General features: G+C 42.4%; 1 protein-coding gene across 4 annotated transcripts in view; it reads right to left on the bottom strand.

Annotated features, from left to right (window-relative positions):
• Window positions 1-26,914, bottom strand: part of Atp8a2 (ATPase phospholipid transporting 8A2) — a 547,410-nt gene that overhangs the window by 316,039 nt on the left and 204,457 nt on the right. For all 4 annotated transcript variants that reach the window (XM_040740602.1, XM_040740601.1, XM_040740603.1 and 1 more), the window contains one exon: window positions 22,778-22,842. In XM_040740602.1, the coding sequence (XP_040596536.1) occupies window positions 22,778-22,842 (65 nt within the window). The remainder of the gene's footprint in view (window positions 1-22,777; window positions 22,843-26,914) is intronic.

The following is a 26,914-nucleotide window of genomic DNA, read 5'->3' as shown; positions in this document are numbered from 1 at the left end:
ACCTGAGGAGAGGGAGCCCCAATCGAGGAGCTGCCTCCATCAGGTTGGCCTGTGGGCATATCTGTGGGGAATTACCTCGGTTTCATGCAGGAGGGCCTAGTCAATTGTGGGTAGCGCCACCTCTGGGCAGGTGGTCCAGAACTGTTTAAGGAAGTAGATTGAACAAGCCAGTAAGAAGAGGTCTTTTTTTTTTTTTTATGAACTTGCCGGTTGTGCCAGGATCCTGCTAGAGCTCCTTGCCTACCTCCCTCGGCGATGGACTGTGACCTGGGAGTTGTAAAATGAAACCTTTTCCTCCCTTAGCTGCTTTTGGTCATGGTGTTTGTCATAGAAAAGAAGCAAACTGGGGCACTGTTCCCTCTAAATGGGGGACAAAGCATGTTAATAAACGTTACAGGAACCTCAACAATATGCACCGTACTTTATTTACCAGGGCATTTCTTCCTGTGGCCAAGGGAAAATGGAAATTGCTATTGTAAAGAAGCGGCAATAGGGCCGTGTGGGATCGAGGGAGTGGGGTGCCCCTGAGACAAATGGCAGAAAACAGAACAAAGACGACCCAGGCCTGCTCTGTGGTTACATAGCCACAACCAATATTTTCTACCAAAGCTGGAAAACTGTGGTATCCAGCACACATCATATTACCCGGAGGAAATATTCAGCAGCCTCCAGCTAAAGATACCTATATTTCAACTAATACTTAAAAAAACTGATTAAAGAATACAGTTAAGGCCACCTTTTTTTTTTTTTGATGTTTCTATTTTCTCTTTAACTCTGTGAACACTTTTTGTATAGTTTCCTTTTAAGGTCACCTTTTTAAACCATGAAAATGAGACTAATGGAATGTCTGAATTCATGATAGTGGACTTTTGGGTTTTACTGGCAAAAAAAAAGACTTTGGGGAGGGGTGAAGAAACACACACACACACACACACACACACACACACACACACACACACACGCACGCACGCACGCACGCACATACAGTAAACACCCACAGAATAAGACCTTCTGCCAAACGGGGGTGGAGGGTGGGGGAGTACTTGGGAAGCCAAAGTCTGGTCTGTCAGTGAGGACTGGGAGTTCTCAAATCTTTGGAGTTATTTAGGGTTGGTCAGTTTGAAGAAAGACAGGGAAGCTGATTGGCTCAAAACTGTTGGTTAAATATGTCCTGATTTGGCCTGAACTTGTTGAGACAATACATCAGCAGAGGTCCCCAAAGGAAGGAGGAAAAGCCCACAAGGCCTTTGTTTTGAGCTGCCAGGGTTTTGCCTCAAGTCAGAAGGATGAAGAGGGAGCCAGCCATCTTGAAAGTTCACTGTGTTTGTTACTTAGTCAAGGCCCTTCTTCCTGTCCCGGGTTACCTTAACTACTGTTACGGGTTTAAGTGCACAGACCACTCTAACTGCTTCTGATAGAACAAAGGGGGAAGTGTGGAGGGGGCAGCAGTGAGTGGCTAGAGAAGGGCCAAGCTAAAGGGTCACGATCAAACTTAACAGATGGCAAAGGTAAAATGTAAGAGACCCCTGTGATGACAGCATGCCTCCTTGGAGCATGCTATGTGAGCAGGCTGCATCTACAACAGAAAGAGTGAGACTGTTGGTATTGCTATAATCCCTACTGGGAACGTAGTTAGGAAAATATTTGGGCATATTGGCCTCAGAAGAGGAAGGGGACAAGCAAGAAAGCCATCCAAAGAACCTTTGGCAGCGTCAACAGAGGCATTAGCAAGATTGATGGTTTGGCTTAAGAGCTTCAGACGCTTTCCACTGGTGGGTGAGTTCAGAAGTCAGCCATCAGGTCTCTTCAATTACAAGCCCATGGGGAACACTAAGAGGCAAGGTTAATGAGGAAAATTCTTTCACATTATGATTAATATAGGTCCTGTTTAAGAATCTTACAGATGGCTGGACCTTGTTCTAGAGCCCTGGTTTTCTTCATATCTTGATTGACAAGTTCCGTTTGATTGATATGCTGTGTTTGACAGATGGAAGTGTAACTGCAATCAGCTGTTTGTCATGTCAGCCTTCTGCATAAGGACCAAACACCTGAGAACTTTGCAAGAGAAGTCACTTAGAGTCATTGTCACTTAGAGGCAGTGCCCTCCCAGGAACAGATGCCTGTGCCTGTGTATCCGATGCAGAGTCTGGTAGGGATGGGCATTGTGGGCCAAACCTAAGTGAAACCCAGATTCTATTTGTTCAGGTCACAATCAAGCATCAATATCTAACTGACAATCTAAAAGGGAAACATAATTCTATTGGGTCTTTTTTATATGATTATCAAGTAGTCGCAGGGACACTACTCAGGTATTCTGGATAATAGTTTAATTTTTAGAATATTTAAACACTTTTCAACTATAAGAATTAATATATTTTCCTTTATAAAGTAAATTTGTGGAGTTCAGCAATGCTGGCTGACATGGTTACAGTAACTGGATGCCCTGACAGCAGCCTTGGCTGCCCAGGGTGGGCTGCAATGCTGCTCCTGGTTCAGAAAGTAACAAACAAGTCACAGAACAAAGTCAACAGAAATAGTCCAGACAGTTTCTAACTCACCTATGGTTATGCTATCCATAAGAGATGGTCCATCCTCTTATCAAACATAGACTTGGAGCATTTCCAATGCATTGCCTATGCTTCCCATAAGGAGGGACAGTGTTGCTCAAAGAGGGCAGAGGTCACTGGAGGCTAGGGCACCTTGCAATAAGTCTACTTTCACAGCCTTGGGGGGAGGGGCCAATCACCCATACCTGGCTATTCTTGGTTGTCAAGTTGACTATATCTGGAATTAGCTAAAATCTAAATGGTTGGGTATACCTGTGAGGGACTTTTTCTTTTCTTTTTTTTTAGTTTTTTTCCCTTTTTTATTATACATTTAAATTAGGAACAAGCTTGCTTCCCATGTCAGTCCCAGCTCCCTCTCCCTCCCCTCCACGCCCACTCCCCACACCAGCCTCCCCAACCCCCCCACCCAATCCCCACTCCATTCCCCAGGGAGGGTAAGGCCCTCCATGGGGGGTCTCTAGAGTCTGTCATTTCATTCTAGGGAGGGCCCAGGCCCTCCCCAAAGTGGAGGGACTTTTTCTTAATTATATCATGTGAAGCTTGAAGACACCTCCAATCCAGACCTTTGAGGTGGGAAGATTCACCTTTAATCTGGGTCACACTTTCAGCTGGCAGCCTGTATAAACAACGTGTTTGCCCTCCCCCTTGCTGGCAAGTCCAGTCCTTCACTGGCATCAGAGCCTATTTCTCCTGAATTCTGCTGTGTACAGAAGATAGCTGGACATCCAGCCTCATGAAATGAACAACTACTGGATTCTTAGACCTTTGATGGTAGACAGCCATTGTTGAACCAGTTGGCCACAGCCTAAAACCCATTCTAATAAATTCCATAGATAGATATATAGATATTCCTTCATCCTGTTCCTCTAGAGACCCCCTAATGACCTGATGTCAGATATAATAAGAAGGTAACTTTCTGCTGTTTCATCTCCCAGTGTGGGGTAGACTATCTCTGCAGCCCTAGCCATAGGCAGTGCTGTGGAGGGAAGAAGGGAGGGGCAGTGAGGAAAAGGGAACAGAATGCACACAGGCCAGGAGCAGCATGCCTGCACGTCTGCACGTCTGCACGTCTGCACGTGTGGGCTGCAGAAGAGGCTCGGAGGAGTGCCGGGACCTTAGAGAGACAGCTCAAGACTGAAATTCAACAAAACTACTTAATCCAAAGGGCCCAGGAGAAGCCATGTGACATCATCATAAGGAAAATGAATGGCTCCTGCACCAGTGGTCTCAACTGTAACTTGTTTGCAGAAACTTACATTAAGGCAAGAACTTGAATCAGAAAAAAATGTGAGGTCCTAAGTCAATGGCAGACAGCACACGTTTCTAAGTCAGCAAAAGTGGAGCCTGCCTGGGAAGCCACCAGGCACACAAGTGTGTCACAGACACAGTTGTGCAGTGGATGCCGTAAAATTTTCGGTCATAGAATGAAGCATCCTCCAGAGCCCAGGTTTCCTAGGCAGCCTTCTGATAGACAACACAGCTCCTCAGACAGTGTCCTCTGCCCCAACAGAGATTTCACCGTCAATCCCCTTGCACCTGGCACCTGACATTCCCATACGCTGTCAGGTTTGATTCCAACAGGGCAGAGGGTACCCTAGCATGGCTCACAACGGACAAGACATCCAGCTATACTGTGAAATAGCAGGCTTCTTCATCTGCTACGATTTGGATCTTAAAATGTCCCCCAAAGGGTCCAGTGTCAAAGTCTCGAAAACTACTGGAAGGTGGTGGTGGCATCAGGGCGTGAGACCTGGAAAGAGCTGTCAGGACTGGATCCCTTCCAGTCCCTCTTTGCTTCCTGGCTGGCACAATGTGAACAGCTCTGCCTCACCCGGCACACTTGTCACAGGGGCGTGCTGCCTCACCACAGGCCCAAAGCAAGCAGGCCAAATGATCCTGAACTAAAACAGTGAGCCAAAATAAATGTCCTCTCTCATAAATTGCTTACCTCATAGGTTTTGTTTTCACGGTGACAGAAAGCTGACTACACCTTCTTAATCAATGTCAACATGCCTTCCTTTGTTGGCTTGGGTTTTCATAATTAAGTGTGCTGACCACGCAGCATAAGCAACAGACATTTGCTTCTTATATTCCAGGGCTGGAGTCAAAGCTAAGGATCAAAGCAGTTCTGTGACTAGCAAGCACTTCTTTTCCTGGATTTTTAGGCAGAGGATTTCTTGTGCCCCTGGAATGGGTTTGCAAGGAGATGTGATGGTCAGTCTAGAATAGTAGTTCTCAACCATCCTAATGCTACAACCCTTTAGTATAGTTCCTCACTTTGTGGTGACCCCCCAACTATACAATAATTTTCATTTTGCTACTGTTATGAATCACAATGTAAATATCTGTATTTTCTGATGGTCTTAGGTGACTCCTATTGAAAAGGTCATTCCACCCCCATAGGGGTCACAACCCATAAATTGGGAACTACTGATCTAGATTGTCAACTTGACTGGACTGCCCAGGAGATTACGGAAGTATATATCTGGGTGTGGTGGTGATGGCATTTCTAGAGACGATTATCTGACAGTGAATGTTTTAGTTCCCTCATACATTCATAACATTATCAGCTCACGATGAAAAGCAGGAAGCAAGAACCAGATAGAGGAAGGAGGCAGCGGGAGCGTGCCCCATAGGACTGTGCCTTGCATGAGCAGTTTCCTGTTTTCCCTTTCTTGGCTTCCTGTCTACAATGAGGAACAGCATCATCTCCCACTGCCATGATGTTCTGGCCCAGAGTACAGGAACAAGCAGCCATGGACTGAACTCTCAAAAACCATGAGTCAAAATCAATCTTTCTTCCCTTATCTTATGTTAGATTTGTGGTCAAAGTGAGAAGATAATGCGCTGGCTAATTCAGTCACCAAGGGCTCTCTTAACTGCCCTGTCTAAGAGTGCTTGACTGGCAAGCCAGAAGATCTGAGCTTGGTTCCCCCAGAAACCACATGTATAAAATGACAGGCTTTGTAGCATGCACATGTAATTACAATGCTGGAGAGGCAAGATAGGCAAGAAAGGATTTTGAACCTAGTGAATTCCAGGCAAGTGAGAGGCACTGTCTATAAAACAAGTGTATGCATCCAAAGAATCAACTTCACTCCCTCTCTTTTATCTGACCCCAAGCATTCCTTAGCCCAACATCTTCTTAATGAGCCTTCAAGACACTTGTGCTATCATGTTCATTCATCGCTGCCGGCTAGACTGACAGTTCCATGTAACTGTCCTTCCATGCCCTTTCTGTTTATTTGCAGTGACCCACAATTCTGCCTAGCAACCAGAAAACACAACACTTCTCCCATCAACATCCAGGCTTTACTCCTTCAACTTGGAACAGTGCTTCAAATTCACCTTAGATTCATTCACCGCAAAATATTGGAAGCACTGAGAAACTGAGATGGAGAATATAAAATAACTACTTTTGGGGTCAGGAGGTTGAGTCTCTGGCTGTGTGACCCTTGAGAAGTTACTCAAGTCTAGCAGCCCTATGTGTAAATGCAAACATACTACTGCAAGGGTTAAATTTAAACAACTGGTTACATACCAAGACCTTTTTGGTTCATAAGTAATTTTATTTAATGTCTAGTCATTTAGAAGCGCAACACAGAACTCAAAGTAACAGGTAAATGATGCAAGAGACCTCCACTTTTTAAAACATCCTATGGACTGAAATGTTAACAACCCAGAGTTTGTGAAGGGTAAAGGCTTAAAGAGACCCCATCACTCCGGCTTCTCCGAAAACCTTCCCCGTTCACTGCTCCAACACACCATGTTGGTTCCCACAAGAAGGCATAATTTAATAAGCTTTGAATTGCCGAGGCCTGTGTATTTTAAAACCCGAAGGGTCAATTAGCAGCTAGAGTGCAGGCGCTATGGTAGCACTCGTAATTTAAGACAATTACCTCCGGCATTCAGAAGCACGGGGCCATGTATTTCAAGGCACATTTGTGGTATTACATTTCTTTACCCTTTTATAAATATTTGGTAGTTTCCAAAACCATATCTGCTCTTTTCCAGAAAGGGATCAGACAAAGGTAGGAACCTTTGCTCTCATTATTAACTAGTATTTCTCAGGCCTCCGCATCCTACTTCCCCTGGCCCTGCAAGGCTCATGCTTCTTGCTGAGGTAAGAATAGTCAACTGCTAGGTCCAGGAAGGAGCTGGTTTTCCTTCTACCATAGTTCTGATTGGCCACTCTTGCCTTCATCAACTTCTTGGCTCCAAAACACAACTGTACAAAACTGACTGTATAACCAATGTGGTTACGATTTCCTTATGCCAGGGAAGAAAAACACAAATGTTTAGTATCTTTTGAGAAAATTTACAGGCAAAAGACCTTATAGATCTCAGCTAACTCAAGTTTACCAAAGGCAACACACTCCTGCAAATGGAAGGCATTAATTTTTTAAATAATATCCTTGGTTAAACATACAGGAGCTAAACTAGACGTGAAAAACTGGAGAGGGCCGGTCATCAGGAAAATTGCACCAATCACTTTATTTGAGTAAATTGACTATTTTTCTGCAAAGTAGCTCAGAGAGAAGACCACCCCTGGGCAAGCACAGTTCACACAGCTTGTGCTTATCCAACTAATAACAGCAAATCACTCACTGATAAACACATAGTCATGTGTATGCTTCCGTTGCTTCTAGAGCAGGGAATTTTTTTTGAAATACTGTAATTTGTGCTTGGGAAGTACATTGTTCCAACATTATACTCAACTCCATCATATTTCTGCTTTGTAAAACATTAAATTATCTTGTTACGACTACCTGGGTCAAAAAAGTTTTTTAAAAAGATTATTTGGCTCACCTGACAACTTAGCAAAATACAAGTTACACAGAGACACAATATGAGAGAAATCGTTTGCCCACAGGTTTAGTCATTGGAGGTTATAATACAGTCACATGGAGGGATCATCTATATTTTCATTTCTTCTCCTTTTTCGTCTTCAGTCTTTGTAACCTACAAGCAATGAGTAAGCGACTGAGGAATTCTAGCCCCTTCACCCAAGTGTCTTCCAAAGCCACAGAAACCATTGCCTGACCACAGGACGAAGGGAAAGCAAGCCCCATGCTGCTTCTCCTACAAAAGTGGGGGCACTGATAATAGCCAAGGGACAGCAAGACAGTCTTCTATCAGGAAATAAGATCTTCTTGGTGATTTGACTCAGAAAGTGTCCAAAACACCTGGCACAAAGTATTTCAAAGACAAGGCTCTGGGGAGGAAGCTCGGTGGTTAAGTATTAGTGTGTATGAAGCCCTGAGTTCAATTCCCAACTCAAAACTCACAAGCAAATGAAGCAATCACACATATGTAATATGTTTCTCTATGTATATTTCAAAGATAGAATACAACTTCTCTACCATCAAGAAGTAGTATTAATCTATTAATTCATTATATTGTGAGTAGTGACTCAAATACCTGGCTATTACCATACCTTAACTGTGAGTGAGTGTGTGTGTGTGTATCTGCATACACATGTGTGAGTAGACATGTGCACATACGTGTTCACCTATGCACGTCTATACCAGGGATTAGTGTAAGATTCCTGCTCTATTGCTCTCCACCTTAGTTCTTAGAGGTGGGGTCTCATTTGACCCGCTGCACATCTCAGCCCTAAGTTGCCATTTTTAATTGTCAACAGACAAATATTTCTTTCAACGATTATTCCACTTACTTTAATGGCTGCCTTTAATTGTTCAACTCTTTCCTATTGGATGTAATCAATGAGAGGAGAGGGTAGCCATATTTGGGGGATGGGAAGGCTCGTTGGCATGAAATATCAGTTAAAATAAAGGCATTGTAACCTTAAGAGTATTGTAACTGAAAATACTGCATTTGTAGTGTACAAACCCATTGTGTACACACACATGTGAATGTATGTGTTTGTATATATGTGCTTGTGCATATGGAGTATGCTTGCATGCATGTGCTTATGTGCATGTACATGTGTGTGATTGCATGTGGAGGTCACAGGTCAAGTTCAGCTAGTGCTTCTCAGAAACTGTACAGCGTCTTTTTTGAGACAGGGCTCTCATTGGCCTGGAGCTCAGCAAGTATGCTAAGCTGGCTGGTGGGTGAGCTGTAGGGCCGGGCTCTTTGTCTCCCCAGCTCTAGGGTCACACACACAAGTCACTGCACCTGGTTTCCAAGTGGATGCTGACTGAATGCCTCACCTTACACACTGATTCATCTCCTCCGCCCCTCACTGTGGATCTGTTTTGTCTTTGTTTTGCTTCTTGTTTTCTTAAGACAGGGTTTCTCTTCTCAGTAGCTTTGGAATCAGTCCTAGAATTCTCTCTGTAGACCAGCCTGGCTTTGAACTCAGAGATCCGCCTGCCTCTGCCTCCCAAGTGCTGGGATTAAAGACATATTCCACCATGACTCACTGTGGATCTTAAAGCCATCAAAGCTGGAGGAGAAGTAGCTTTAGTCTGTGAACTGTTGCTTTCTGCAAGTTTCCAGTTTCGACAACAGAACAAATCTCCAAACCCTTGAAGGGAATCCGTGCTTCAGCAGCAATGCTACTTTTTCTTCCAGCCTTTTAGTGATAAAAGCTCATTTATGTATCAGTTTGGTTAGTGAAGAAACAAGCTTTCAGCCTGACATCTACAAGAAATGACATTCTCTGTCTATAAGCCCCTGGCTGGAGAGAACATAGTATAACTGTGTGTGTTTGACTCTTAACAATACAGGACAACAGCAAGAAAGCTACAAAAGGGTTGAGTAAAATCCAAAAACTAGGAAACTAGATTCAGTAAATGGACAGATTTCCAGGTTAAGTTCTCCTCCCGTGTTCCCAGCAACCTTATCCCAGAAGACTGGGAATGCGAGTCTAACCGGCTCTGTAGATTTCCTGCACATTAATTCACAGAGCAAGTTACACTGACAGCATCTTTCCTAGGTGTTAACTGAGCAGCTCTGGGGAGTTTCAAGGAACCTTCTTGTGCACGGATAATTGGTACAAAGGTCCCTAGGATGAAGTCACTTCCCTCCCTAGCACTTCCAGCAAGGAAGACACTGAGACCCTAACTAACCCAGGCAAGGAGTGACCCCACAGAGGCCTAAGGCAGTGGCAATAAGCTTCCTAGCCCTGTCCCTGAGGACACTGCCCAGTATCTGTATTAAGATGAAAGAGGAGATGCTCGGAGGGAAAGTAGGGGAGGGGCTGCTTCCTACACCAGTTTCCCAGAACTGCTCTAACTTTTCCAACTCAGCATTAAGAAAGAAAAACCAAAGGGAAGAAATTAAACCTTGACAATTTCACTAAGTCACATGATGGAACTCTGGCAAAACTAACCAGTTATATTAACCTATAAATGCAATCACTACAGAAAGCCAAGTCAGGAACACTTCACGGAAGAAGGGTCAGGAAAGGTCAGCAAAGTCAGGATAGTGTCTGGTGTTGTCTCTGTTCCTGAAAAGCTGTGACAGACCATTGAGTTTTCACTTTTGTTCTGTCAACAGTCCTGATTGCTCCCTATTCATAAACTATGTCATTTCTCAAAGGAGGGTACTAAAATACCAAATACTCAATATCAGTAATATACATAAAGTAATAAGTGTAAAAATGTTTTCAAAAAATCAACTCCCAGAATTAAAACACAATGTTCACTTTTGTAAATGGCTTGTGAATAAGGAAAAGATACAATCTATTAGACTATAATTTTTTAAATTGCTCATGGCCACTAGATAATAACTATATTACCAGATTCAAAACAATTAAAATAGAAAAAATAAAACCTTTTCTATATCTGGTTTGACAGCAGCCTCTGCTATTTCCACACAAAAGCCCAGGGTTTTCAGTCTTGAATCTGGTAGAGACTGATCAATTGAATCTCATCTTCCACTCAAACTCTAATTAAAATGAACAGTAAGCTATTTGTATGTCTGCAATAATTTCCTTTTCATGGTACACCAGACTTCAGTTTTATTCTGCAAAATCATTTCCAATTAGCTATTTAATCTCTACATGTTTGCTTAAAGTCCACCTGCACCACCCTGTAGAGTGATCCTGGTTGGAGGCTGATCCCGGCTGGAGGCTGGGCAGCAGCTGCGGGAGGAGTCAAGGGCTATTACTAAGTTCAATGGGAGCCACATGTACATAGGTCTAACACAGTTATTTGTGGCTAATGACCCAACTCAACCTATTGGATTCGGCTAATTGTTTTTTTAAGCTGGGATTCCTGGTGCTCATGACTGAGGCATAAAAAGTGAATGTTTCAGAGGCAAAAACACCTTAGGACTGCAGCCATTTCTCTAGATGCCCCAAGCTCTTAAGAGACAGGGAGGGACACTGAGAACCCAAACGAGCAGAGCCCCAGCAAACACTGCTCTCCAAGTTTCAGTTTCGTCAGCTGGCTATGAAAGAGCAAAATCAAAAGAATCTAGATTTATCATCTGAAAAAGGAAGAACTGCTCTACCAGTGACCACAACCACACACAGCACACAACAGGTCAACAAAACGGCACCAGGACACACTGAGTCCATGGTACTGAGCGATGATACTTCAAGGGCTAATGAGGTAATTCCTTACACAGCCCAGTGGACTTGTTCTGAATCAGAGGGAAGTGACCCACTAGGAACTTCCTCTCCACAGCCAGGAAGCAGTGCCACTGTCATTAGATGATGCAATCATGTGGCGGAGAATCCTAGCATATATCCCTGATGTACTAAGGTTTGAGGGTTCTGTCACTGAGTACCTGGGACAAGGAAACTCCTGGACAAGGTGAGAGTGCCACAAGACTTTGGATAGAAACTGAGCATGTCTAGATGTCTAAAAGACAGTTGAGTGGCTCCTTGTCCTTAGACGTGAACCGGAGATACCTGCCTCTACAGCACTTGAGAAGACATGAAGAGCAGAAACTTCCAAAAAGTCTACCACCAAAATTAAAATACCAAACAGTACCTAGAGCTAATCTGACTGCCTGAAAAAAATGGCAAAACAGGAACCAGATACACAAGTTGCACAAAGATGTCTCAAATATTATTTCATGGGCATGAAATTAGTGAAACTTAGAGACATTATGGAAAACTATAAACAGGATTTCCCCAAAATGACTGGACAAAGAAGCCTCAAATGTCCCTAACGCTTATTTCTTTCAGAAACACCCAGCAATCAGTTTTTGAACCTAACTATTATTCATCTCTTGCTTCTTTTATAACTTCCACATAGACAATCATGACATTCTATAACTTCTTCATAGACAATCATACTATTAGTTATAGGTGACTTTTTATCTATTATACTTCTTACAACCCTTTATCACAATGAATCAATTACCTGCAACATAATGCTAAAAGGAACATGACAGGGACATGCCTAGGTCATGGTTAACTTTCTTCAAAACTGTATGATCACTTCACCATGAGTTCTGATGGTGATGGGTGGATTGGGTCTCAACAGGTGTACTACATTAGCTAAATAGGGTTTACACCTCTGCCAGGATTCAGAGTCTCTTCCTGGGGTTAGCCATAAATGACTGCTGCTTTTTTCCTATATGGAGTGAAATTCTATTTTTCTCTTTTCTCTGTTGGTAAACTTTAAAAAAGAAATGAAACGATTTTCCTAAGTAAAATACAGAAAACACATGCTTAGGTAAGCATAATATATCTTTTTATACTGAATGCTTTGGTTTGCCAGCCCTATAGTAAAGAAATTTCCTTCTTCATGGCTGAAATTAATTGGTGATTTTTCTCTGTTACCCTGCCTCTACTGGTTTGGATCTGAAGGTTATAACAGCATCAAAGCATCTCGGGAAGTGGTGAGGTTTCCCTATTCCATGGGTAACCTTGTGGAGTTGGAATACATAAGTACCCCAGGGCTTGCGGAGTTCTCCTTGCAGGAAACCCTAAGTGTGGCCCCACATCTCTACAGCTGTATATTCCCCCTCGCTTTCTACTCTTCAAGTATGATTTTGCAAGTCCCACGTTTTTTTCTTGTGTAATTTCCGACTTCCTTTAGCAGAAGGGTTTCCCTACATTACCTTATAGCCATAGCTTTACATTTCCCCAAATTAGCACAGATCCAATTTTCCCAAGAATTCATTTGAACTCTTAAAATCGCTGCTTTAAACTAGGGATAATTGGTCCTGCAATTGAGGGCCTTTTGCTAGGCAGGGCCAGGCCAATGAACTCTGTAAAGAATGACACAAACATTTGCTGCTGGTGGCCCGAGTCACCACCCACTGGCCTGATCCCTTGGGACCTACAGTTGCGAGCCTCCTTGCATTAGGAATTGAACCGGGGTCCTCTGGATGAGCAGCCAGTGGTCTTAACCATTGAGACCCCTCCCCAGCCCCATCCTATCTTGTCTTGACTACACAGTGAGATTCTCTCAAGGGGAGGAAAGGAGAGAGGAGAGGCAGAGAGGCAGGAAGCATTTTTATGTTTCAAAACACTAACTCTATTGAAGACATGTGGATCTTCCAATCATTTTGTTTCATGCTGTTCTTAAATTTGAGTTCCTGGTGTGAGGTATGAATAATGTATGTTAAGACCAAACTAATAAGATTGGTTTGAGATTAAAATTCTCCAAGAAGTGGTCAAATAATGTAAAGAAATCAAATTCCTTGGTATATTAGTATAATAGTGACTCCTTTAACCTGAAGACAAGATAATAATGGAACATTATCATCTGTGTGTGTGTGTGTGCAGATGTGTGTGCAGATGTGTATGATGTATGTGAACATGTGTGTACAGATATGCGTGCCCATATGCCCATGGAAGCCAGAGGAAGGTTTCAGGTGTTCTGTCCTTATTCTCTGCCTTATTCTCTTGAGAAAGCCCCTCACTCTGAACCTGCAGCTAGGTTTGTGGCCAGCAAGTCACAAATAATCCTCCTGTGTCTGCTCCACAACCCAGTTGGGCTTACAGGTACACATGGAGCATGTGCAGCTTTTAACTTGGGAGGTTAAAATTCACTGCCCTTGGGTCTTCATGCTTACACACACACACACACACACACACACACACACACAGCATATTTCCAGTCGTGAAAAGCAATATAGACACACAGGTATTAGGGAGTGCTGGGAACATCAGGACAGTGTGTCCAAGGAAGGTTTCCTTAGTGCTCGAGAGAATGTAAGAAGTGAGTCTGGGAGATGTGACACAGCCTGGGATCCTGGACTGCTTACTTAGTTTGCTCATTGAAAACTCCACAAAGACCCATGTGCCAATAGCTTGGTCCCCCAGGTGGTGTTACTGGCAGGTGGTGGAACCTCGAAGAATGACCTAACGAAAGGTCTCTGCGTCACGGGAAGCATGCCCTGATGGGGATTATGGGCCGCTGGCTTCATTCTTTAGCTCCTCTGACCTGATGGCACTCCACTACACAGTCCCACTAGTGTGCTGCCTTGACACAGCCCCAAAAAATGGGGAATCCAATCATAAGGGCTAAATAACCACTGTCCCCAAACAGTGAGCTGAATGGACCTTTTCTCTTTACAAACTGATTATCTCAGGTATAAAGTGACTGGAGTTTGCACAGACAAGAACAAGCCTCCTGTAAGGGACCTTTTCTCTTACAAACTGATTATCTCAGGTATAAAGTGACTGGAGTTTTCACAGACAAGAACAAGCCTCCTGTAAGAGCACCATGAATCACTCAGTACAAGGCTGGCATCTTGCAAGCAATAGCCTGGATTCTACACTGAGCCTGGACTCAGATGCTGACCCATGAGGTCCTGAAGGAGTACAGAGAACTGGTCTTCACAGTAGGAGACTCCCAAGTTTTCACCAACAGAAACTCCACACTATGTCTCCTCTCTTTAAAGTGTAACCAGCCCAGGCATTGCTCCCAGTACTGGCACTAAATATACCACCTGTAAGGGGCACTGTGGGTACCAACAGAAGCCGCTGGAAATCTGGGCAAATGGAATCTCATGTTCAACCAATATTCTCTTATCAAACAACTTTCCAAGGTCCCTGGTAACCTTTGAGTCAACCCTCATTGCTGCCTTCTAAGGGGGCTTTAAGCCAGGGTCTCTGTTAGGGTTTCTATTGCTGTGATGAAGCATCAGGACCAAAAAGCAAGCTGGGGAGGAAAGGGTTAATTCAGCTCACACTTCCACATCACTGCTTATCATCAAAGAAAGTCAGGACAGGAACTCAAGCAGGGTGGGAACCTGCAGGCAAGAGCTGATGCAGAGGCCATGGAGGGTGCTGCTTACTGACTTGCTCCTCATGGCTTGCTCAGCCTGCTTTCTTATAGAACCCAGTACCAGCAGCCCAGGAAAGGTACCAGCCACAGTGGGCTGGCCCTACCCATCAATCACTAATTAAGAAAATGCCCTACAGGCTTGTCTATAGCCCAGCCTTATGGAGGCATTTTCACACTCGAGTTTCCCTCTGCCCCAGTGACTCTAGCTTGTGTCACATTGACATAAAACTAGCCAGCACAACTTGATACACAAAGATATCACTATTAGTCACAACCTTTCCTGTCTTATTCATCCCCAAGATTTCACATTAACTGAGGCTTCCATCCTGGGAGAGATAGTAGGAGCCAAGCTACCATAGTTTCCTGCTCCACCCACGAAACTAGGACTAGATAGCTGCCTGTGCTTGGGATCTACCGCTGTGTCTTCCATCCCAGCGGCAGGAGCCAATGCTCCCTACCCTCCTGCCCCACCTATGGATCCAGGTAAACCAGGGCCAATTTCCAGACTGCCTACCTGGGCCTGGGCTCTGCCACTGAGACTTCCATCCTGGCAGAGGCGGCAGGAGCCAAGGTACGTAGTTTCCTGCTCCACCCACGGAACTAGGACTAGACCAGCTGCCAGTGCTTGGGGACTGCCACAGTGGCTTCCATCCCAGAGGCAGGAGCAAACTCACCCTAGCATCCTAGTCTCCTGCTCCACCCACGTGACAAAGACTATCAGGGTATAGAATCTCAGGTGTTGAAGATACACTAGGAGAATTAGATTCATCAACCAAAGAAAATTTTAAGTCCAACAAATCCCTAACACAAAATATCCAGGAAATATGGGACAGTGAAAAGATCAAACTTAAGAATAATAGGTATAGAAGAAAGTGAAGAAACCCACCTCAAAGGGCCAGAAAACATATTCAACAAAATAATAGAAGAAAACTTTCCCAACCTAAAGAAAGACATGTCAATGAAGGTACAAGAAGCCGACAGAACACCAAATAGAGTGGACCAAAAAAAATTCCCCTCAACACATAATAATCAAGACCCCAAATATAAAGAATAAAGAAAGAATATTAAGAGCAGCTAGGGAAAAAGGCCAAGTTACACATAAAGGGAAACCTATCAGAATTACACCTGACTTCTCCATGGAAACTATGAAAGCCAGAAGGTCCTGGATAGATATTCTACCAATATTAAGAGTCCACGGATGCCAGCCAAGACTGCTATACCCAGGAAATCTTTCAATCAATATAGATAGAGAAAACAAGATATTTCATGACAAAACGAGATTTAAACAATACATATCCACTAACCCAGCCATACAGAAAATTCTGGAAGGAAATTCCAACCCAAGGAAGATAACTACTACCAGAAAAACATAGGCAATAGGTAATCCCACTTTGCCAACAGGCAAAAGAAAAAGTAGTGGAAATCCACATATAGTTCTACCAACAACAACCAATCCAAAACAAACAAAAATGACCTATCAATGGTCATTAATTTCCCTCAATATTAATGGTCTTAACTTGCCCATAAAAAGACACAGGTTAACAGAATGGATTTGAAGACAAAATCCATCTTTCTGCTGCATACAAGAAACACACCTCAGCTTCAAAGACAGATGTTATTTCAGAGTAAAGGATTGGGAAAAGATATTCTAATCAAATGGACCCAAGAAACAAGTGGGGATAGCAATCCTAATATCTAACAAATTGGACTTTAAAATAAAATCAATCAAAAGAGATGAAGGAGGTTACTTCATGCTCATCACAGGAGAAATCAACCAAGATGGAGTCTCAATTCTGAACATCTATGCCCCAAATGCAAAGCCATCCATGTTCATAAAAGAAACATTACTAAAACTCAAAGCACATATAAAACCTCACACACTTGTAGTGGGAGACTTCAACACCCTACTCTCACCACTAGACTTACCATAAGACAGAAACTTAACAAGGATGCAAAGAAGCTAATAGATGTTATGACCCAATTGGGTTTAACAGACATCTATAGAACACTCTATCCAAACACAAAAGAATATAACTTCTTCTCAGCTCCACAGGGAACCTTCTCATAAATCGACCACACACTTGGCAACATAGCAAACATCATCAGGTACAAAAAAATTGGTATAACTCCGTGTATCTTATCAGACCATCATGCCTTAAAGTTAGAATTCAACAACAACACAAACCGCAGAAACCCTGTAAACTCATGGAAATTGAATAATACACTATTGCACCACTCCTGGGTCAAAGAAGAAATAAAAAAAGAAATTAAATACTTCCTAGAATTCAATGAGAGTGAAGACACAACATACCCAAACTTATGGGACACTTTGAAAGCAGTATTAAGAGGAAGGTTCATAGCATTAAGTGAAGAAACTGGAAAATAGTCACACTAGAGAATTAACAGCACAGCTGAAAGCTTTAGAACAAAAGGAAGAAAACTCACCCCAGAGGAGCAGAAGCCAAGAAATAATTAAATTGAGGGCTGAAATCAATAAAGTAGAAACTAGGAAAACAACACAAAGAATCAATGTAACAAAGAGTTGGTTCTTCGAGAAAATCAACAAGATAGACAAACCTTTATCCAAACTTACCAAAAGGCAGAGTATGAACATGCAAATTAACAAAATGAGAAATGAAAAGGGAGACATAACAACACACACTGAGGAAATCCAGAGAATCATCAGGTCATATTTTGAAAAGCTGTACTCCACAAAATTTGAAAATTAAAGGAAATGGACAATTTTCTGGATAAATATCACTGCGAAAATTAAATCAAGAACAGATGAGCAATTTAAATAGTCCTATAACACCTAAGGAAATAGAAGCAGTCATCAAAAGTCTCCCAACCAAAAAAGGCCAGGGACAGATGGCTTCAGTGCAGAATTTTACCAGAAATTCAAAGAACAGGTTATACCAATTTTCCTCAAAGTATTCCATGCAATAGAAGCAGAAGGGTCTTTGCCAAACTCTTTGCACGAGGCTTCAATAACATTGATACCTAAGCCACACAAAGACACAACTAAGAAAGAGAACTTCAGACCAATATCCCTCATGAACATTGATGCAAAAATACTCAATAAAATACTGGCAAATCAGATCCAAGAACACATCAGAAACCTCATCCACCATGATCAAGTAGGTTGCATTCCAGGGATGCAGGGATGGTTCAACATACAAAAATCCATCAATGTGATCCACCATATAAACAAACTGAGAAACAAAAATCACATGATCATCTCACTAGATGCTGAAAAAGCCTTTAATAAAATCCAACACCCCTTCATGATAAAGGTCTTGGAGAGATCCGGGATAACAGGTACATACCTAAACATCATAAAAGCTATATATAGCAAACCAACAGCCAACATCACACTGAATGGAGAGGAACTCAAGGCAATTCCTCTAAGATCAGGAACAAGGCAAGGCTGTCCCCTCTCCCTATATCTCTTCAATATTGTACTGGAAGTTCTAGCTAGAGCAATAAGACAAAAAAAAAGGAGATCATGGGGTTACAAACTGGACAAGAAGAGGTAAAACTTTCACTATTTGCGGATGATATGATAGTTTACATAAGTGATCCAAAAAACTCTACCAGGGAACTCTTGCAGCTGATAAACACCTTCAGCAAGGTGCCAGGATACAAGATCAACTCAAGAAAATCAGTAGCCCTACTATATACAGATGATAAAAGGGCACAAAAATAGACAGGTAAACCAAGGGAATCAAATAGAAAACCCTGAGATTAATCCACAAACCTATGAACAGCTGATTTTCGACAAAGAAGCTAAAAATTATACATTGGAAAAAAGATAGCATTTTCAACAAATGGTGTTGGCATAACTGGATATTGGCATGTAGAAGACTACAGATAGTTCCATGTCTATCACCATGGACAAAACTTAAGTCTAAATGGATCAAAGACCTAAACATAAATCCAGCCACACTGAACCTCTTAGAAGAGAAAGTGGGAGGTACCCTCGAATGAATTGGTACAGGAGAACACTTCCTGAACATAACACCAGTAGCACAAACACTGAAATCGACAATTAATAAATGGGACCTCCTGAAAGTGAGAAGATACTGTAAGGCAAAGGACACAGTCAGCAGACAAAAAGGCACCCCACAGATTGGGAAAAGATATTCACTAACCCCACATCTGACAGAGAGCTGATATTCAAAATTTACAAAGAATTCAAGAAGCAAGTCTCCAAAACACCAAAGGATCCAATAAAAAAGTGGGGGACTGAACTAAATAGAGAATTATCAATTGAGGAGTATAAAATGGCTGAGAGACATTTAAGAAAGGGCTCAACATCACTAGCCATTAGGGAAATGCAAATCGAAACAACTCTGAGATATCATCTCACTCCTGTCAGAATGGCAAAAATCAAAAACACCAATGGCAGTTTGTGCTGGTGAGGATGTGGAGAATGGGGAACACTCCTCCACTGCTGGTGGGAGTGCCAACTAGTACAGCCACTATGGAAATCAGTATGGAGATTCCTCAGAAAAATGGGTCTGAGTCTACCACAAGACCCAGAAATTCCACTCTTAGCCATATACCCAAAAGATGCCCATTCACACAACAAGGATGTCTGTTTCACTATGTTCATAGCAACATTATATGTAATAGCTAGATCCTGGAAGCAACCTAGATGCCCCACAACTGAAAAGTGGATAGAGAAAATGTGGTACATTTACACAATGGAGTACTCAGTGGAGAAAATCAATGGAATCTTGAAATTTGCAGGCAAATGGATGGCACTATAGGAAACCATCCTGGGTGAGGTAACCCAGATACAGAAAGACAAACATGGTATGTACTCATTCATATATGGATTTTTGATATGGATCAGAGGAATGTCAGCCTACAATCCCAGTGCCAGTAAGTCTGGGAAATAATGAGGTTCCCATGAGAGATTCATGATACCCCAGAGAAGTGGAATGAGGCAAGATCTCCTGAGCAGATTGGGAACATTGGAGGAGGGGAGAGGGAACCAAGTAAAAGAGAGGGGGATAAGAGGAGGGGAGTAGAAGTCATGAGTGAGTCGAGGTAAGAATAGAGGAGAGCATGATGAGAGATACCATAATAGATCGAGTCATTATAGGCTTGAGGAGAGAGCTGACACTAGTGAGATCTCAAGAGCTCTACAAGGATAACACCAACTGGCAAACTATAGTGGAGAGATTACATTAATAGCCCCTCCTTGATGATAGGGGTGATGACTACCCTATATGCCATCCTAGAACCTTCATCCAGGGACTGAGGGAAGCAGAGACAGATACCCACAGCTAAACACTTAACTGAACTCCTGGAATCTAGTGACAAAGATGGAGGAGTGATGAGCAAAGGGGTCAAGACCATGATGATGAAACCCACAAAGACAGCTGACTGGATAAGGGGGAACTCTTGAATCCTAGACTGATGGATGAGAGGCCAACAGGGGACTGATCCAGACTCCATTAATATAGAGCCAAGGAGGAGGCCACAGAAATCACTGCGGCCTTGGGTAGTAGATCAGTGTTTACCATAGTTTATGAATGAGCTTTGGGAGCCCATTCCAATAGAGGGATGCTCTCTCAGCCTGGACACATAGGGAAGGGCTAGGTCCTGCCCTGGATGAAATGACAGACATTAAAGATCCCCCCACAAGGAGGGCCTCAACCTCCCTGGGGAATGATGTGGGGATTGGATGAGGGGTTGGGGAGCTGGTGCAGGGACAAGGGAGGAGGGGTGGGTGAGAGAGCTGGGACTGACATGTGAAACATTCATGTTTCTAATTTAAATAAAAACATATATTGAGAAAAATAAATAAATAAAAAAGAAGATAAAAATAACATAACTTTAAAAGTTCCACACTCTTAGTAAATTGAAACACATTAAAAGTTTAGTCCCTTTAAAATATCCAGTCTCTTTAAAAATCCAAAATCCCTTTTAAAGGTTCAAACTCTCTCAACTGTGGACTCCTAAAAATTCAAAATTAGATTTAATACTTTCTTACTTCAAGAGGGAAAAAACCAGGGCACAGTCACAACCTGTGCAAGGCAAAACCAAACACCAAAAGTGTAAATAACTCAATGTCCAATTATTTGGGATTCGCTCATGATCTTCCTGGCACTTCCAAGGGACTTGAGTCACCTCTCCAGTTCTGCCCTCTGCAGCACACACAGCTTGTCCTCCAGGCCTTGGCAGACTCCACACCACTGCTGCTACTGTTCTTGTTGGTCATCCCATGACACTGGCATCTCTAAAATGCTGGGGTCTTCTGCTGCAACCAGGCTGCAATTTCTGTCACCAATACCCTCTCATGGGTTTTCCTCCTGGTGCCAAGACTCAACTTTTCTCCATGACCCCTTCAGTTCTGGGGCCTCATCTGCTACTGAGGTCCACCTTCTCCAATGGTATATCCTGGCTTCTCACGCATGAGGCTCAGCTGCTTTTCAGGGCCCCTCATACCTTCAAAACCAGGACCACCTGAGTGACTCTTCTACTATCGAGTGGCTGCCAACACAACCTGCAACTTTGGCCACCTCTAAACACAGCTTGCATAGGCTGACTCTGAGGAGACACTACCCAGAAGATTTCACTTCAGAGATGCTGGTCTCTTCTTAACCACAGATTCTGCAGCCCTGCTGACCGACATCCATTATCCCAGCAAATATCTCTTTAGTCTCTTATTAATCATAGATGATTCTTCAGCTCCAGCTGACCAGACACCATAGATTGCTCACACAAATGGCCAGTAGAGTCCTTTCTTCCCTTTGAAACTTCATAAGTCAGGCCTATCATCTGCGTCACTTTCAACATGCTTATCTTCCAAGCTCCTTTAGAACATCCCACTGAGCTGTCAATACCCAGTGACTTTTCTAACCCAAAGTTGCAAAGTCCTTCCACAATCCTCTCCCAAATATCATCAAATCCATTGTAGCAATAGCCTATCATTCTGGTCCCAATCTGTCTTGGTTGCTATTGCTGTGATGAAAGATCATGACCAAAAACAAATTGGGGAGGGAAGGGTTTATTTGGCTTATGCTTCCATAGCACTGCTCATCATCAAAGGAAGGCAGGACAGGAACTCAAACAGGGTAGGAACCCAGAGGCAGGAACTGATGTGGAGGCCATGGAGGAGTGCTGCTTACTGGCTTCCTCCTAAAGCTAGCTCAGCCTGCTTTCTTATAGAACTTGGAAACAACAGTCCAGGGATGGAACCACCAAAAATCAGCTGCCACCCCATCAATCACTAATTAAGAAAATGTCCAACAGGCTTTATTATGGAGTTCAATCTTTTTTTTTTTTGGTTTTACAAGACAGGGTTGCTCTGTATGTTTTGGAGGCTGTCGGCCCAGCCAGGCCTCTAACTCACAGAGATCTGCCTGCCTCTGCCTCCTGAGTGCTGGGATTAAAGGTGTGTGCCACCACCGCCCAGCTGGAGTTCAATCTTATGGAGACATTTTCTTAACTGAGGTTCCCTTTTCTCCAGTTATTCTAGCTTATGTAAAGTTGACATAAAAGTAGCCAACACAACCAGGAATATACGTGCCTATAAAAACACTCTGGTACCCATAGTGTTCCATTCTGCATGATCTGTTGGAGTCTCGTTTTGGGGAATTGAGTGCACCTGTGTTCTATTGTTGCATAAAATTAGGCAACCACTAGAACTTGACTACTAGTTGTATTGGGGGACATCTACCCAGAAGAACACCCCTAGGAACCTCCACTGAGTCAGCCATTACTATTTCATACAAACCATAACAGATGCCATTACTCCATGTAAAACTTCATAGCTAACAAAGTCAAACAAGAGCAAAACTGACCCTCCTTCAGTGTGTGGTCCTATGTGAGTACAAGAATACCAGGAGGTAATATTCTAAGCCCACAACATTTAGATGTTTAGAGATGAGGCTTCATGGCATCCATTCATAAAGACATGCTAAATAGAGTAATTAGTTCTACAATTGCCTTTAACAAAATTGAACTGACTAATAACCATAGTAAATAACTTACTACAGCTCTATCAGATTCAACATTTAAGAAGCAACTTACATCTAAAGAATCTTCCTTCAATAGGATGAGGGCCATATTCTGTGACACCAACCGACAGGAATACCCTGAAATGGAGAAGGGACAGCATGTGAATGTCATTCTTCCTGAGAATTCCTGGTTCAATGGCTGAGACAACCACTCTTTTTTTGGAAGATTTATTAATTTTTTACTTGTGTATGTGTGAGTATATGCACACACGTGTGTGAAGTACTCAATCTATGCACTTGAGCGAAAGTCAGAAAAGGGTGTCTGGGGTCCTCCTTTACCACACTCTCCCCATTTCATGGAGACAGGGTCTTCCCCTGAACAAAGAGCCCATGTTTTCTCAGTCAGGCTAGAAGCCAATAAGCCCCAGCCATTCTCCTATCTCCACACCACTTGTAGCCAAGGTTACACGTCTATGCAGAGACCTATCTTAACAACCTCCCCACTCATGTCTTCCTTGTTACTATTGACTAGAGGACGAGGGGCATAAGCCTAAACTCACTTTGACCTTGCAAATAGCTTGAAGAGAAAAAAACTGATAAGGTCTTTACAACTAATGGCTAAAATAAGTACTTGTCAATTTTCTATGGATTTTTTTCTTTATTCTTGTATAACATTAAGATAAACCTTGTTTTGCCTAAAATAACAGCAGACAGATTACAGAGGAAATGAATGGAATCTATGCTCCTAGTTAGCATGGCTATTGCACAAGCAAGTTCACCTTTTTCTTTTTAAACCTAGCAATTCTCAAAAGTTTTAAGGAATGCCAAGTATACCAAGGGAACCACTTTCCTGCCAAAAGAGCAACACAATCTCCATTTAAAGAAGGAAACCTAAATTTAAGTTAATACAAAGGTTTAAAACAAAAGTATTTTCAATTAGAATCAACTATTTCAATCTTGTTCTTAAGTCAAACTATCTCTCACTAAGTACATTTGATAAAGTTTCAAGAACTGTATAATTTTATATTTATCTAAAATGAATGTATATGAAATACATCAAAGCATATGATGTATATTAAAATGAAAGTATGCCTGTTGCACTAGTAATATACTCCCACAAGAGTCATAGACTATCTAACAAAAACTCCAGTACCATGCATGAGAAAGCACATTTGAGTTATTGGACAGGCAGGGCCAAGTGGCTCCCAAAACAATATAAGCTATTGCCGTTGCCCTTGGTTGCTTCTCAGAGGTTGAAGGCAACTAAGCTCCTATTGCTGAAGACCATATACTTCCAACCCGAGACTCAGAAGAGTCAAGCTGGATCTAACCTGAATGCCTCCTTCCTGCAGTCTAGCTTTCCTAGTATCAGAAAATACTATGAAAGCTCCCATGTAAGGGAAACAATCAATAGTCCTATCTATCTGTGGGGCCAATGAACTGTAACAATGATCAGAATGGCAAAATATCCTTAAAGGTGCAATAGTGGCATCTCTGCAGTAACCAACAGCTGTCTAATTGGACTTAAGGTCTACCCGATAGGAGGGAAATCATGCCAGGTAAAAGAAACCGCTAAATACCTGGTCATGACACTTAGGAAAAAAAATACTACCCTTGACAGACACAAAGAAGAACTCAACACAGACAGAAGATAAAACCAAGAAAATCTGAGGATTTGCTTTTTGTTTTTTCATAAAATATTGTCACTTGTGTGTTTGAAATGTACACCCTAACCTTCACTCAGGATTGTCATTTGCTTAAAAGAAACAGTTGGTATAAAGTGTCTCAGACAACAAATTATAAAGAAAAAGTAATGGATTTTAAAGAAAATATTATTGTTGAAACCATATCCAAAAAGAGTATTAATTACACAAACAAGTAACTCGGAGCTTCTCAAGGTAACATTAAAGACCAAACTAGCGTAAAGTGAGCATCATATCCCAAGTGCTGGAGACTAGACATGTTTCAGATTTTGTAGTTTTTTTAAGTATGTGTACTTAAGATTTTAAACTTTAGGATTAGGGTTGCTTAAGGTGTGCTGGTCTCAGGCTCTTGACTTCTGGTTCAGGACCTATTTAAATAGATTCCAGAGTTCTCTGAAAACCTGCCTTGTGAAATTGGAGGTAGAGAATGTAGGACATGGAGCTGTCTCACTATTTACACTATAACAACTTGACATCAAGGTGCTTAGAGCTTTGGATGTTCATGCTTTGATTGGCAGCATTCTCTTAGTGGAACACATTAGAAGAGCTCATTTATAGATTTGGTAACATCTGTTTCATTTGGGATTGCTGGTTTATTTCTTTCCATCTTACCTTTATTTATTCTTATTTTTATTTTTTTCACTTTGCATTTTTTCCATTTTAAATTTAAATTAGAAACAACCTTGTTTTACATATCAATCCCAGTTCCCTATCCCTCTACTCCTGGCCTGCCCACCACCAACTCCCTATCCAATCCCCTTTCTGCTCCCCAGGGAGGGTGAGGCCTTCCATGGGGGAATTTCAAAGTCTGTCACAGCATTTGCAGCAGGACTTAGCCCCTCCCTCATGTGTCTAGGCTGAGAGAGTATCCCTCTATGTGGATTGGGCCCCCAAAGTCTATTCATATACTAGGGATAAATACTGATCCACTACCAGAAGCCCCATAGATTAGCCAGACCTCCCGAATGAAATCCTCGTTCCGTGGGTCTGGAACAGTTCTATGCTAGTTTCCCAGCTATCAATCTGGGGTCTATGAGCAACCCTTTATTCATGTCAGCTGTTTCTGTGGGTTTCTCTAGCCTGGTCTTAACCCCTTTGCTCATCACTCCTCCCTCTCTGCAACTGGATTCCAGAGCTCAGCTCAGTGTTTAGTTGTGGGTGTCTGCTTCTGCTTCCATCAATTACTGGAAGAAGGCTCTAGGATGGCAATTAAGGTCGTCATCAATCTCAATATCAGAGAAGGGCATTTAAGGTAGCCTCTTGACTATTGCTTAGATTGTTAGTTGGGGGTCAACTATGTAGATCTCTGGACATTTCCCTAGTACTAGATTTCTCTTTAAATCTGTAGTAGCTCCCTCCTATTATGGTATCTCTTTTCTTGCTCTCCTCTGTTCTTCCCCTGATACACACTTCCTGCTCTCTCCTGTCCTCCTCTCCCCTCCTCTTCTCCCCTTCTCTTTCTTCTAACTCTCTCTCCCCTCCCCCCATGCTCCCAATTATCTCAGGAGATCTTGTCCCTTTCCTCTTCTCCAGGGGACCATGTATGACTGTCTCTCTTAGGGTCCTCCTTGTTTTCTAGCTTCTCTGGTGGTGTAGATTGTAGGCCGGTACTCCTTTGTTTTATGTCTAAAATCCATATATGAGAGTACATACCATTTTTGTCTTTTTGTGACTGGGTTACCTCACTCAGGATGGTTTCCTCTAGCTCCATTCATTTTCCTGTGAATTTCAAGATTCCATAGTTTTTCCACTACGTAGTTACTCCATTGGGTAAATGTACCACATTTTCTCTATCCACTCTTCGGTTGAGGGGCATCTAGGTTGCTTCCAGGCTCTAGCTATTACAAATAATGCTGCTATCAACATAGATGAACAGATGTCCTTGTTGTATGAATGTGCATCTTTGGATATATGCCTAAGAGTGGAATTGCTGGATCTTGTGGTAGACTGATTCCCATTTTCCTAAAGAACCACCATACTGATTTCCAAAGTGGCTGTATGAGTTTGTACTCCCACCAGCAGTGAAGGAGTGTTCCCCTTTCTCCACATCATCTTCAGCATAAACTGTCATTGGCGTTTTTGATTTTCGCTATTCTGACAGGATTGAGATGGTATCTCAGAGTTGTTTTAATTTGCATTTCCCTGATGGCTAAGGATGTTGAACACTTTCTTAAGTGTCTCTCAGCCATTTTGGATTTCTCTATTGAGAATTCTCTATTTAATTCTGTACACCACTTTTTAATCAGATTATTTGGTGTTTTGGTGACTAGCTTCTTGAGTTCTTTGTAAATTTTGGAGATCAGCTCTCTGTCAGATGTGGAATTGGTAAATATCTTTTCCCATTCTGTGGGTTGCCATTTTGTTTTGTTGGCTGTGTCCTTTGACTTACAGAAGCTTCTCAGTTTCAGGAGGTCCCACTTTTAATTGTCAATCTCAGTGTCTGTGCTACTGGTGTTATGTTCAGGAAGTGTTCTTCTGTACCAATTCATTCGAGGGTAACACCTACC

The sequence above is a fragment of the Mesocricetus auratus genome, unplaced genomic scaffold (genome assembly GCF_017639785.1).
Source record: "Mesocricetus auratus isolate SY011 unplaced genomic scaffold, BCM_Maur_2.0 Super-Scaffold_100707, whole genome shotgun sequence".
In the NCBI taxonomy this organism is placed as follows: domain Eukaryota; kingdom Metazoa; phylum Chordata; class Mammalia; order Rodentia; family Cricetidae; genus Mesocricetus; species Mesocricetus auratus.
The sequence above is the reverse complement of the archived record's forward strand: the minus strand, read 5'-3'. Positions and strand labels throughout refer to the sequence as shown.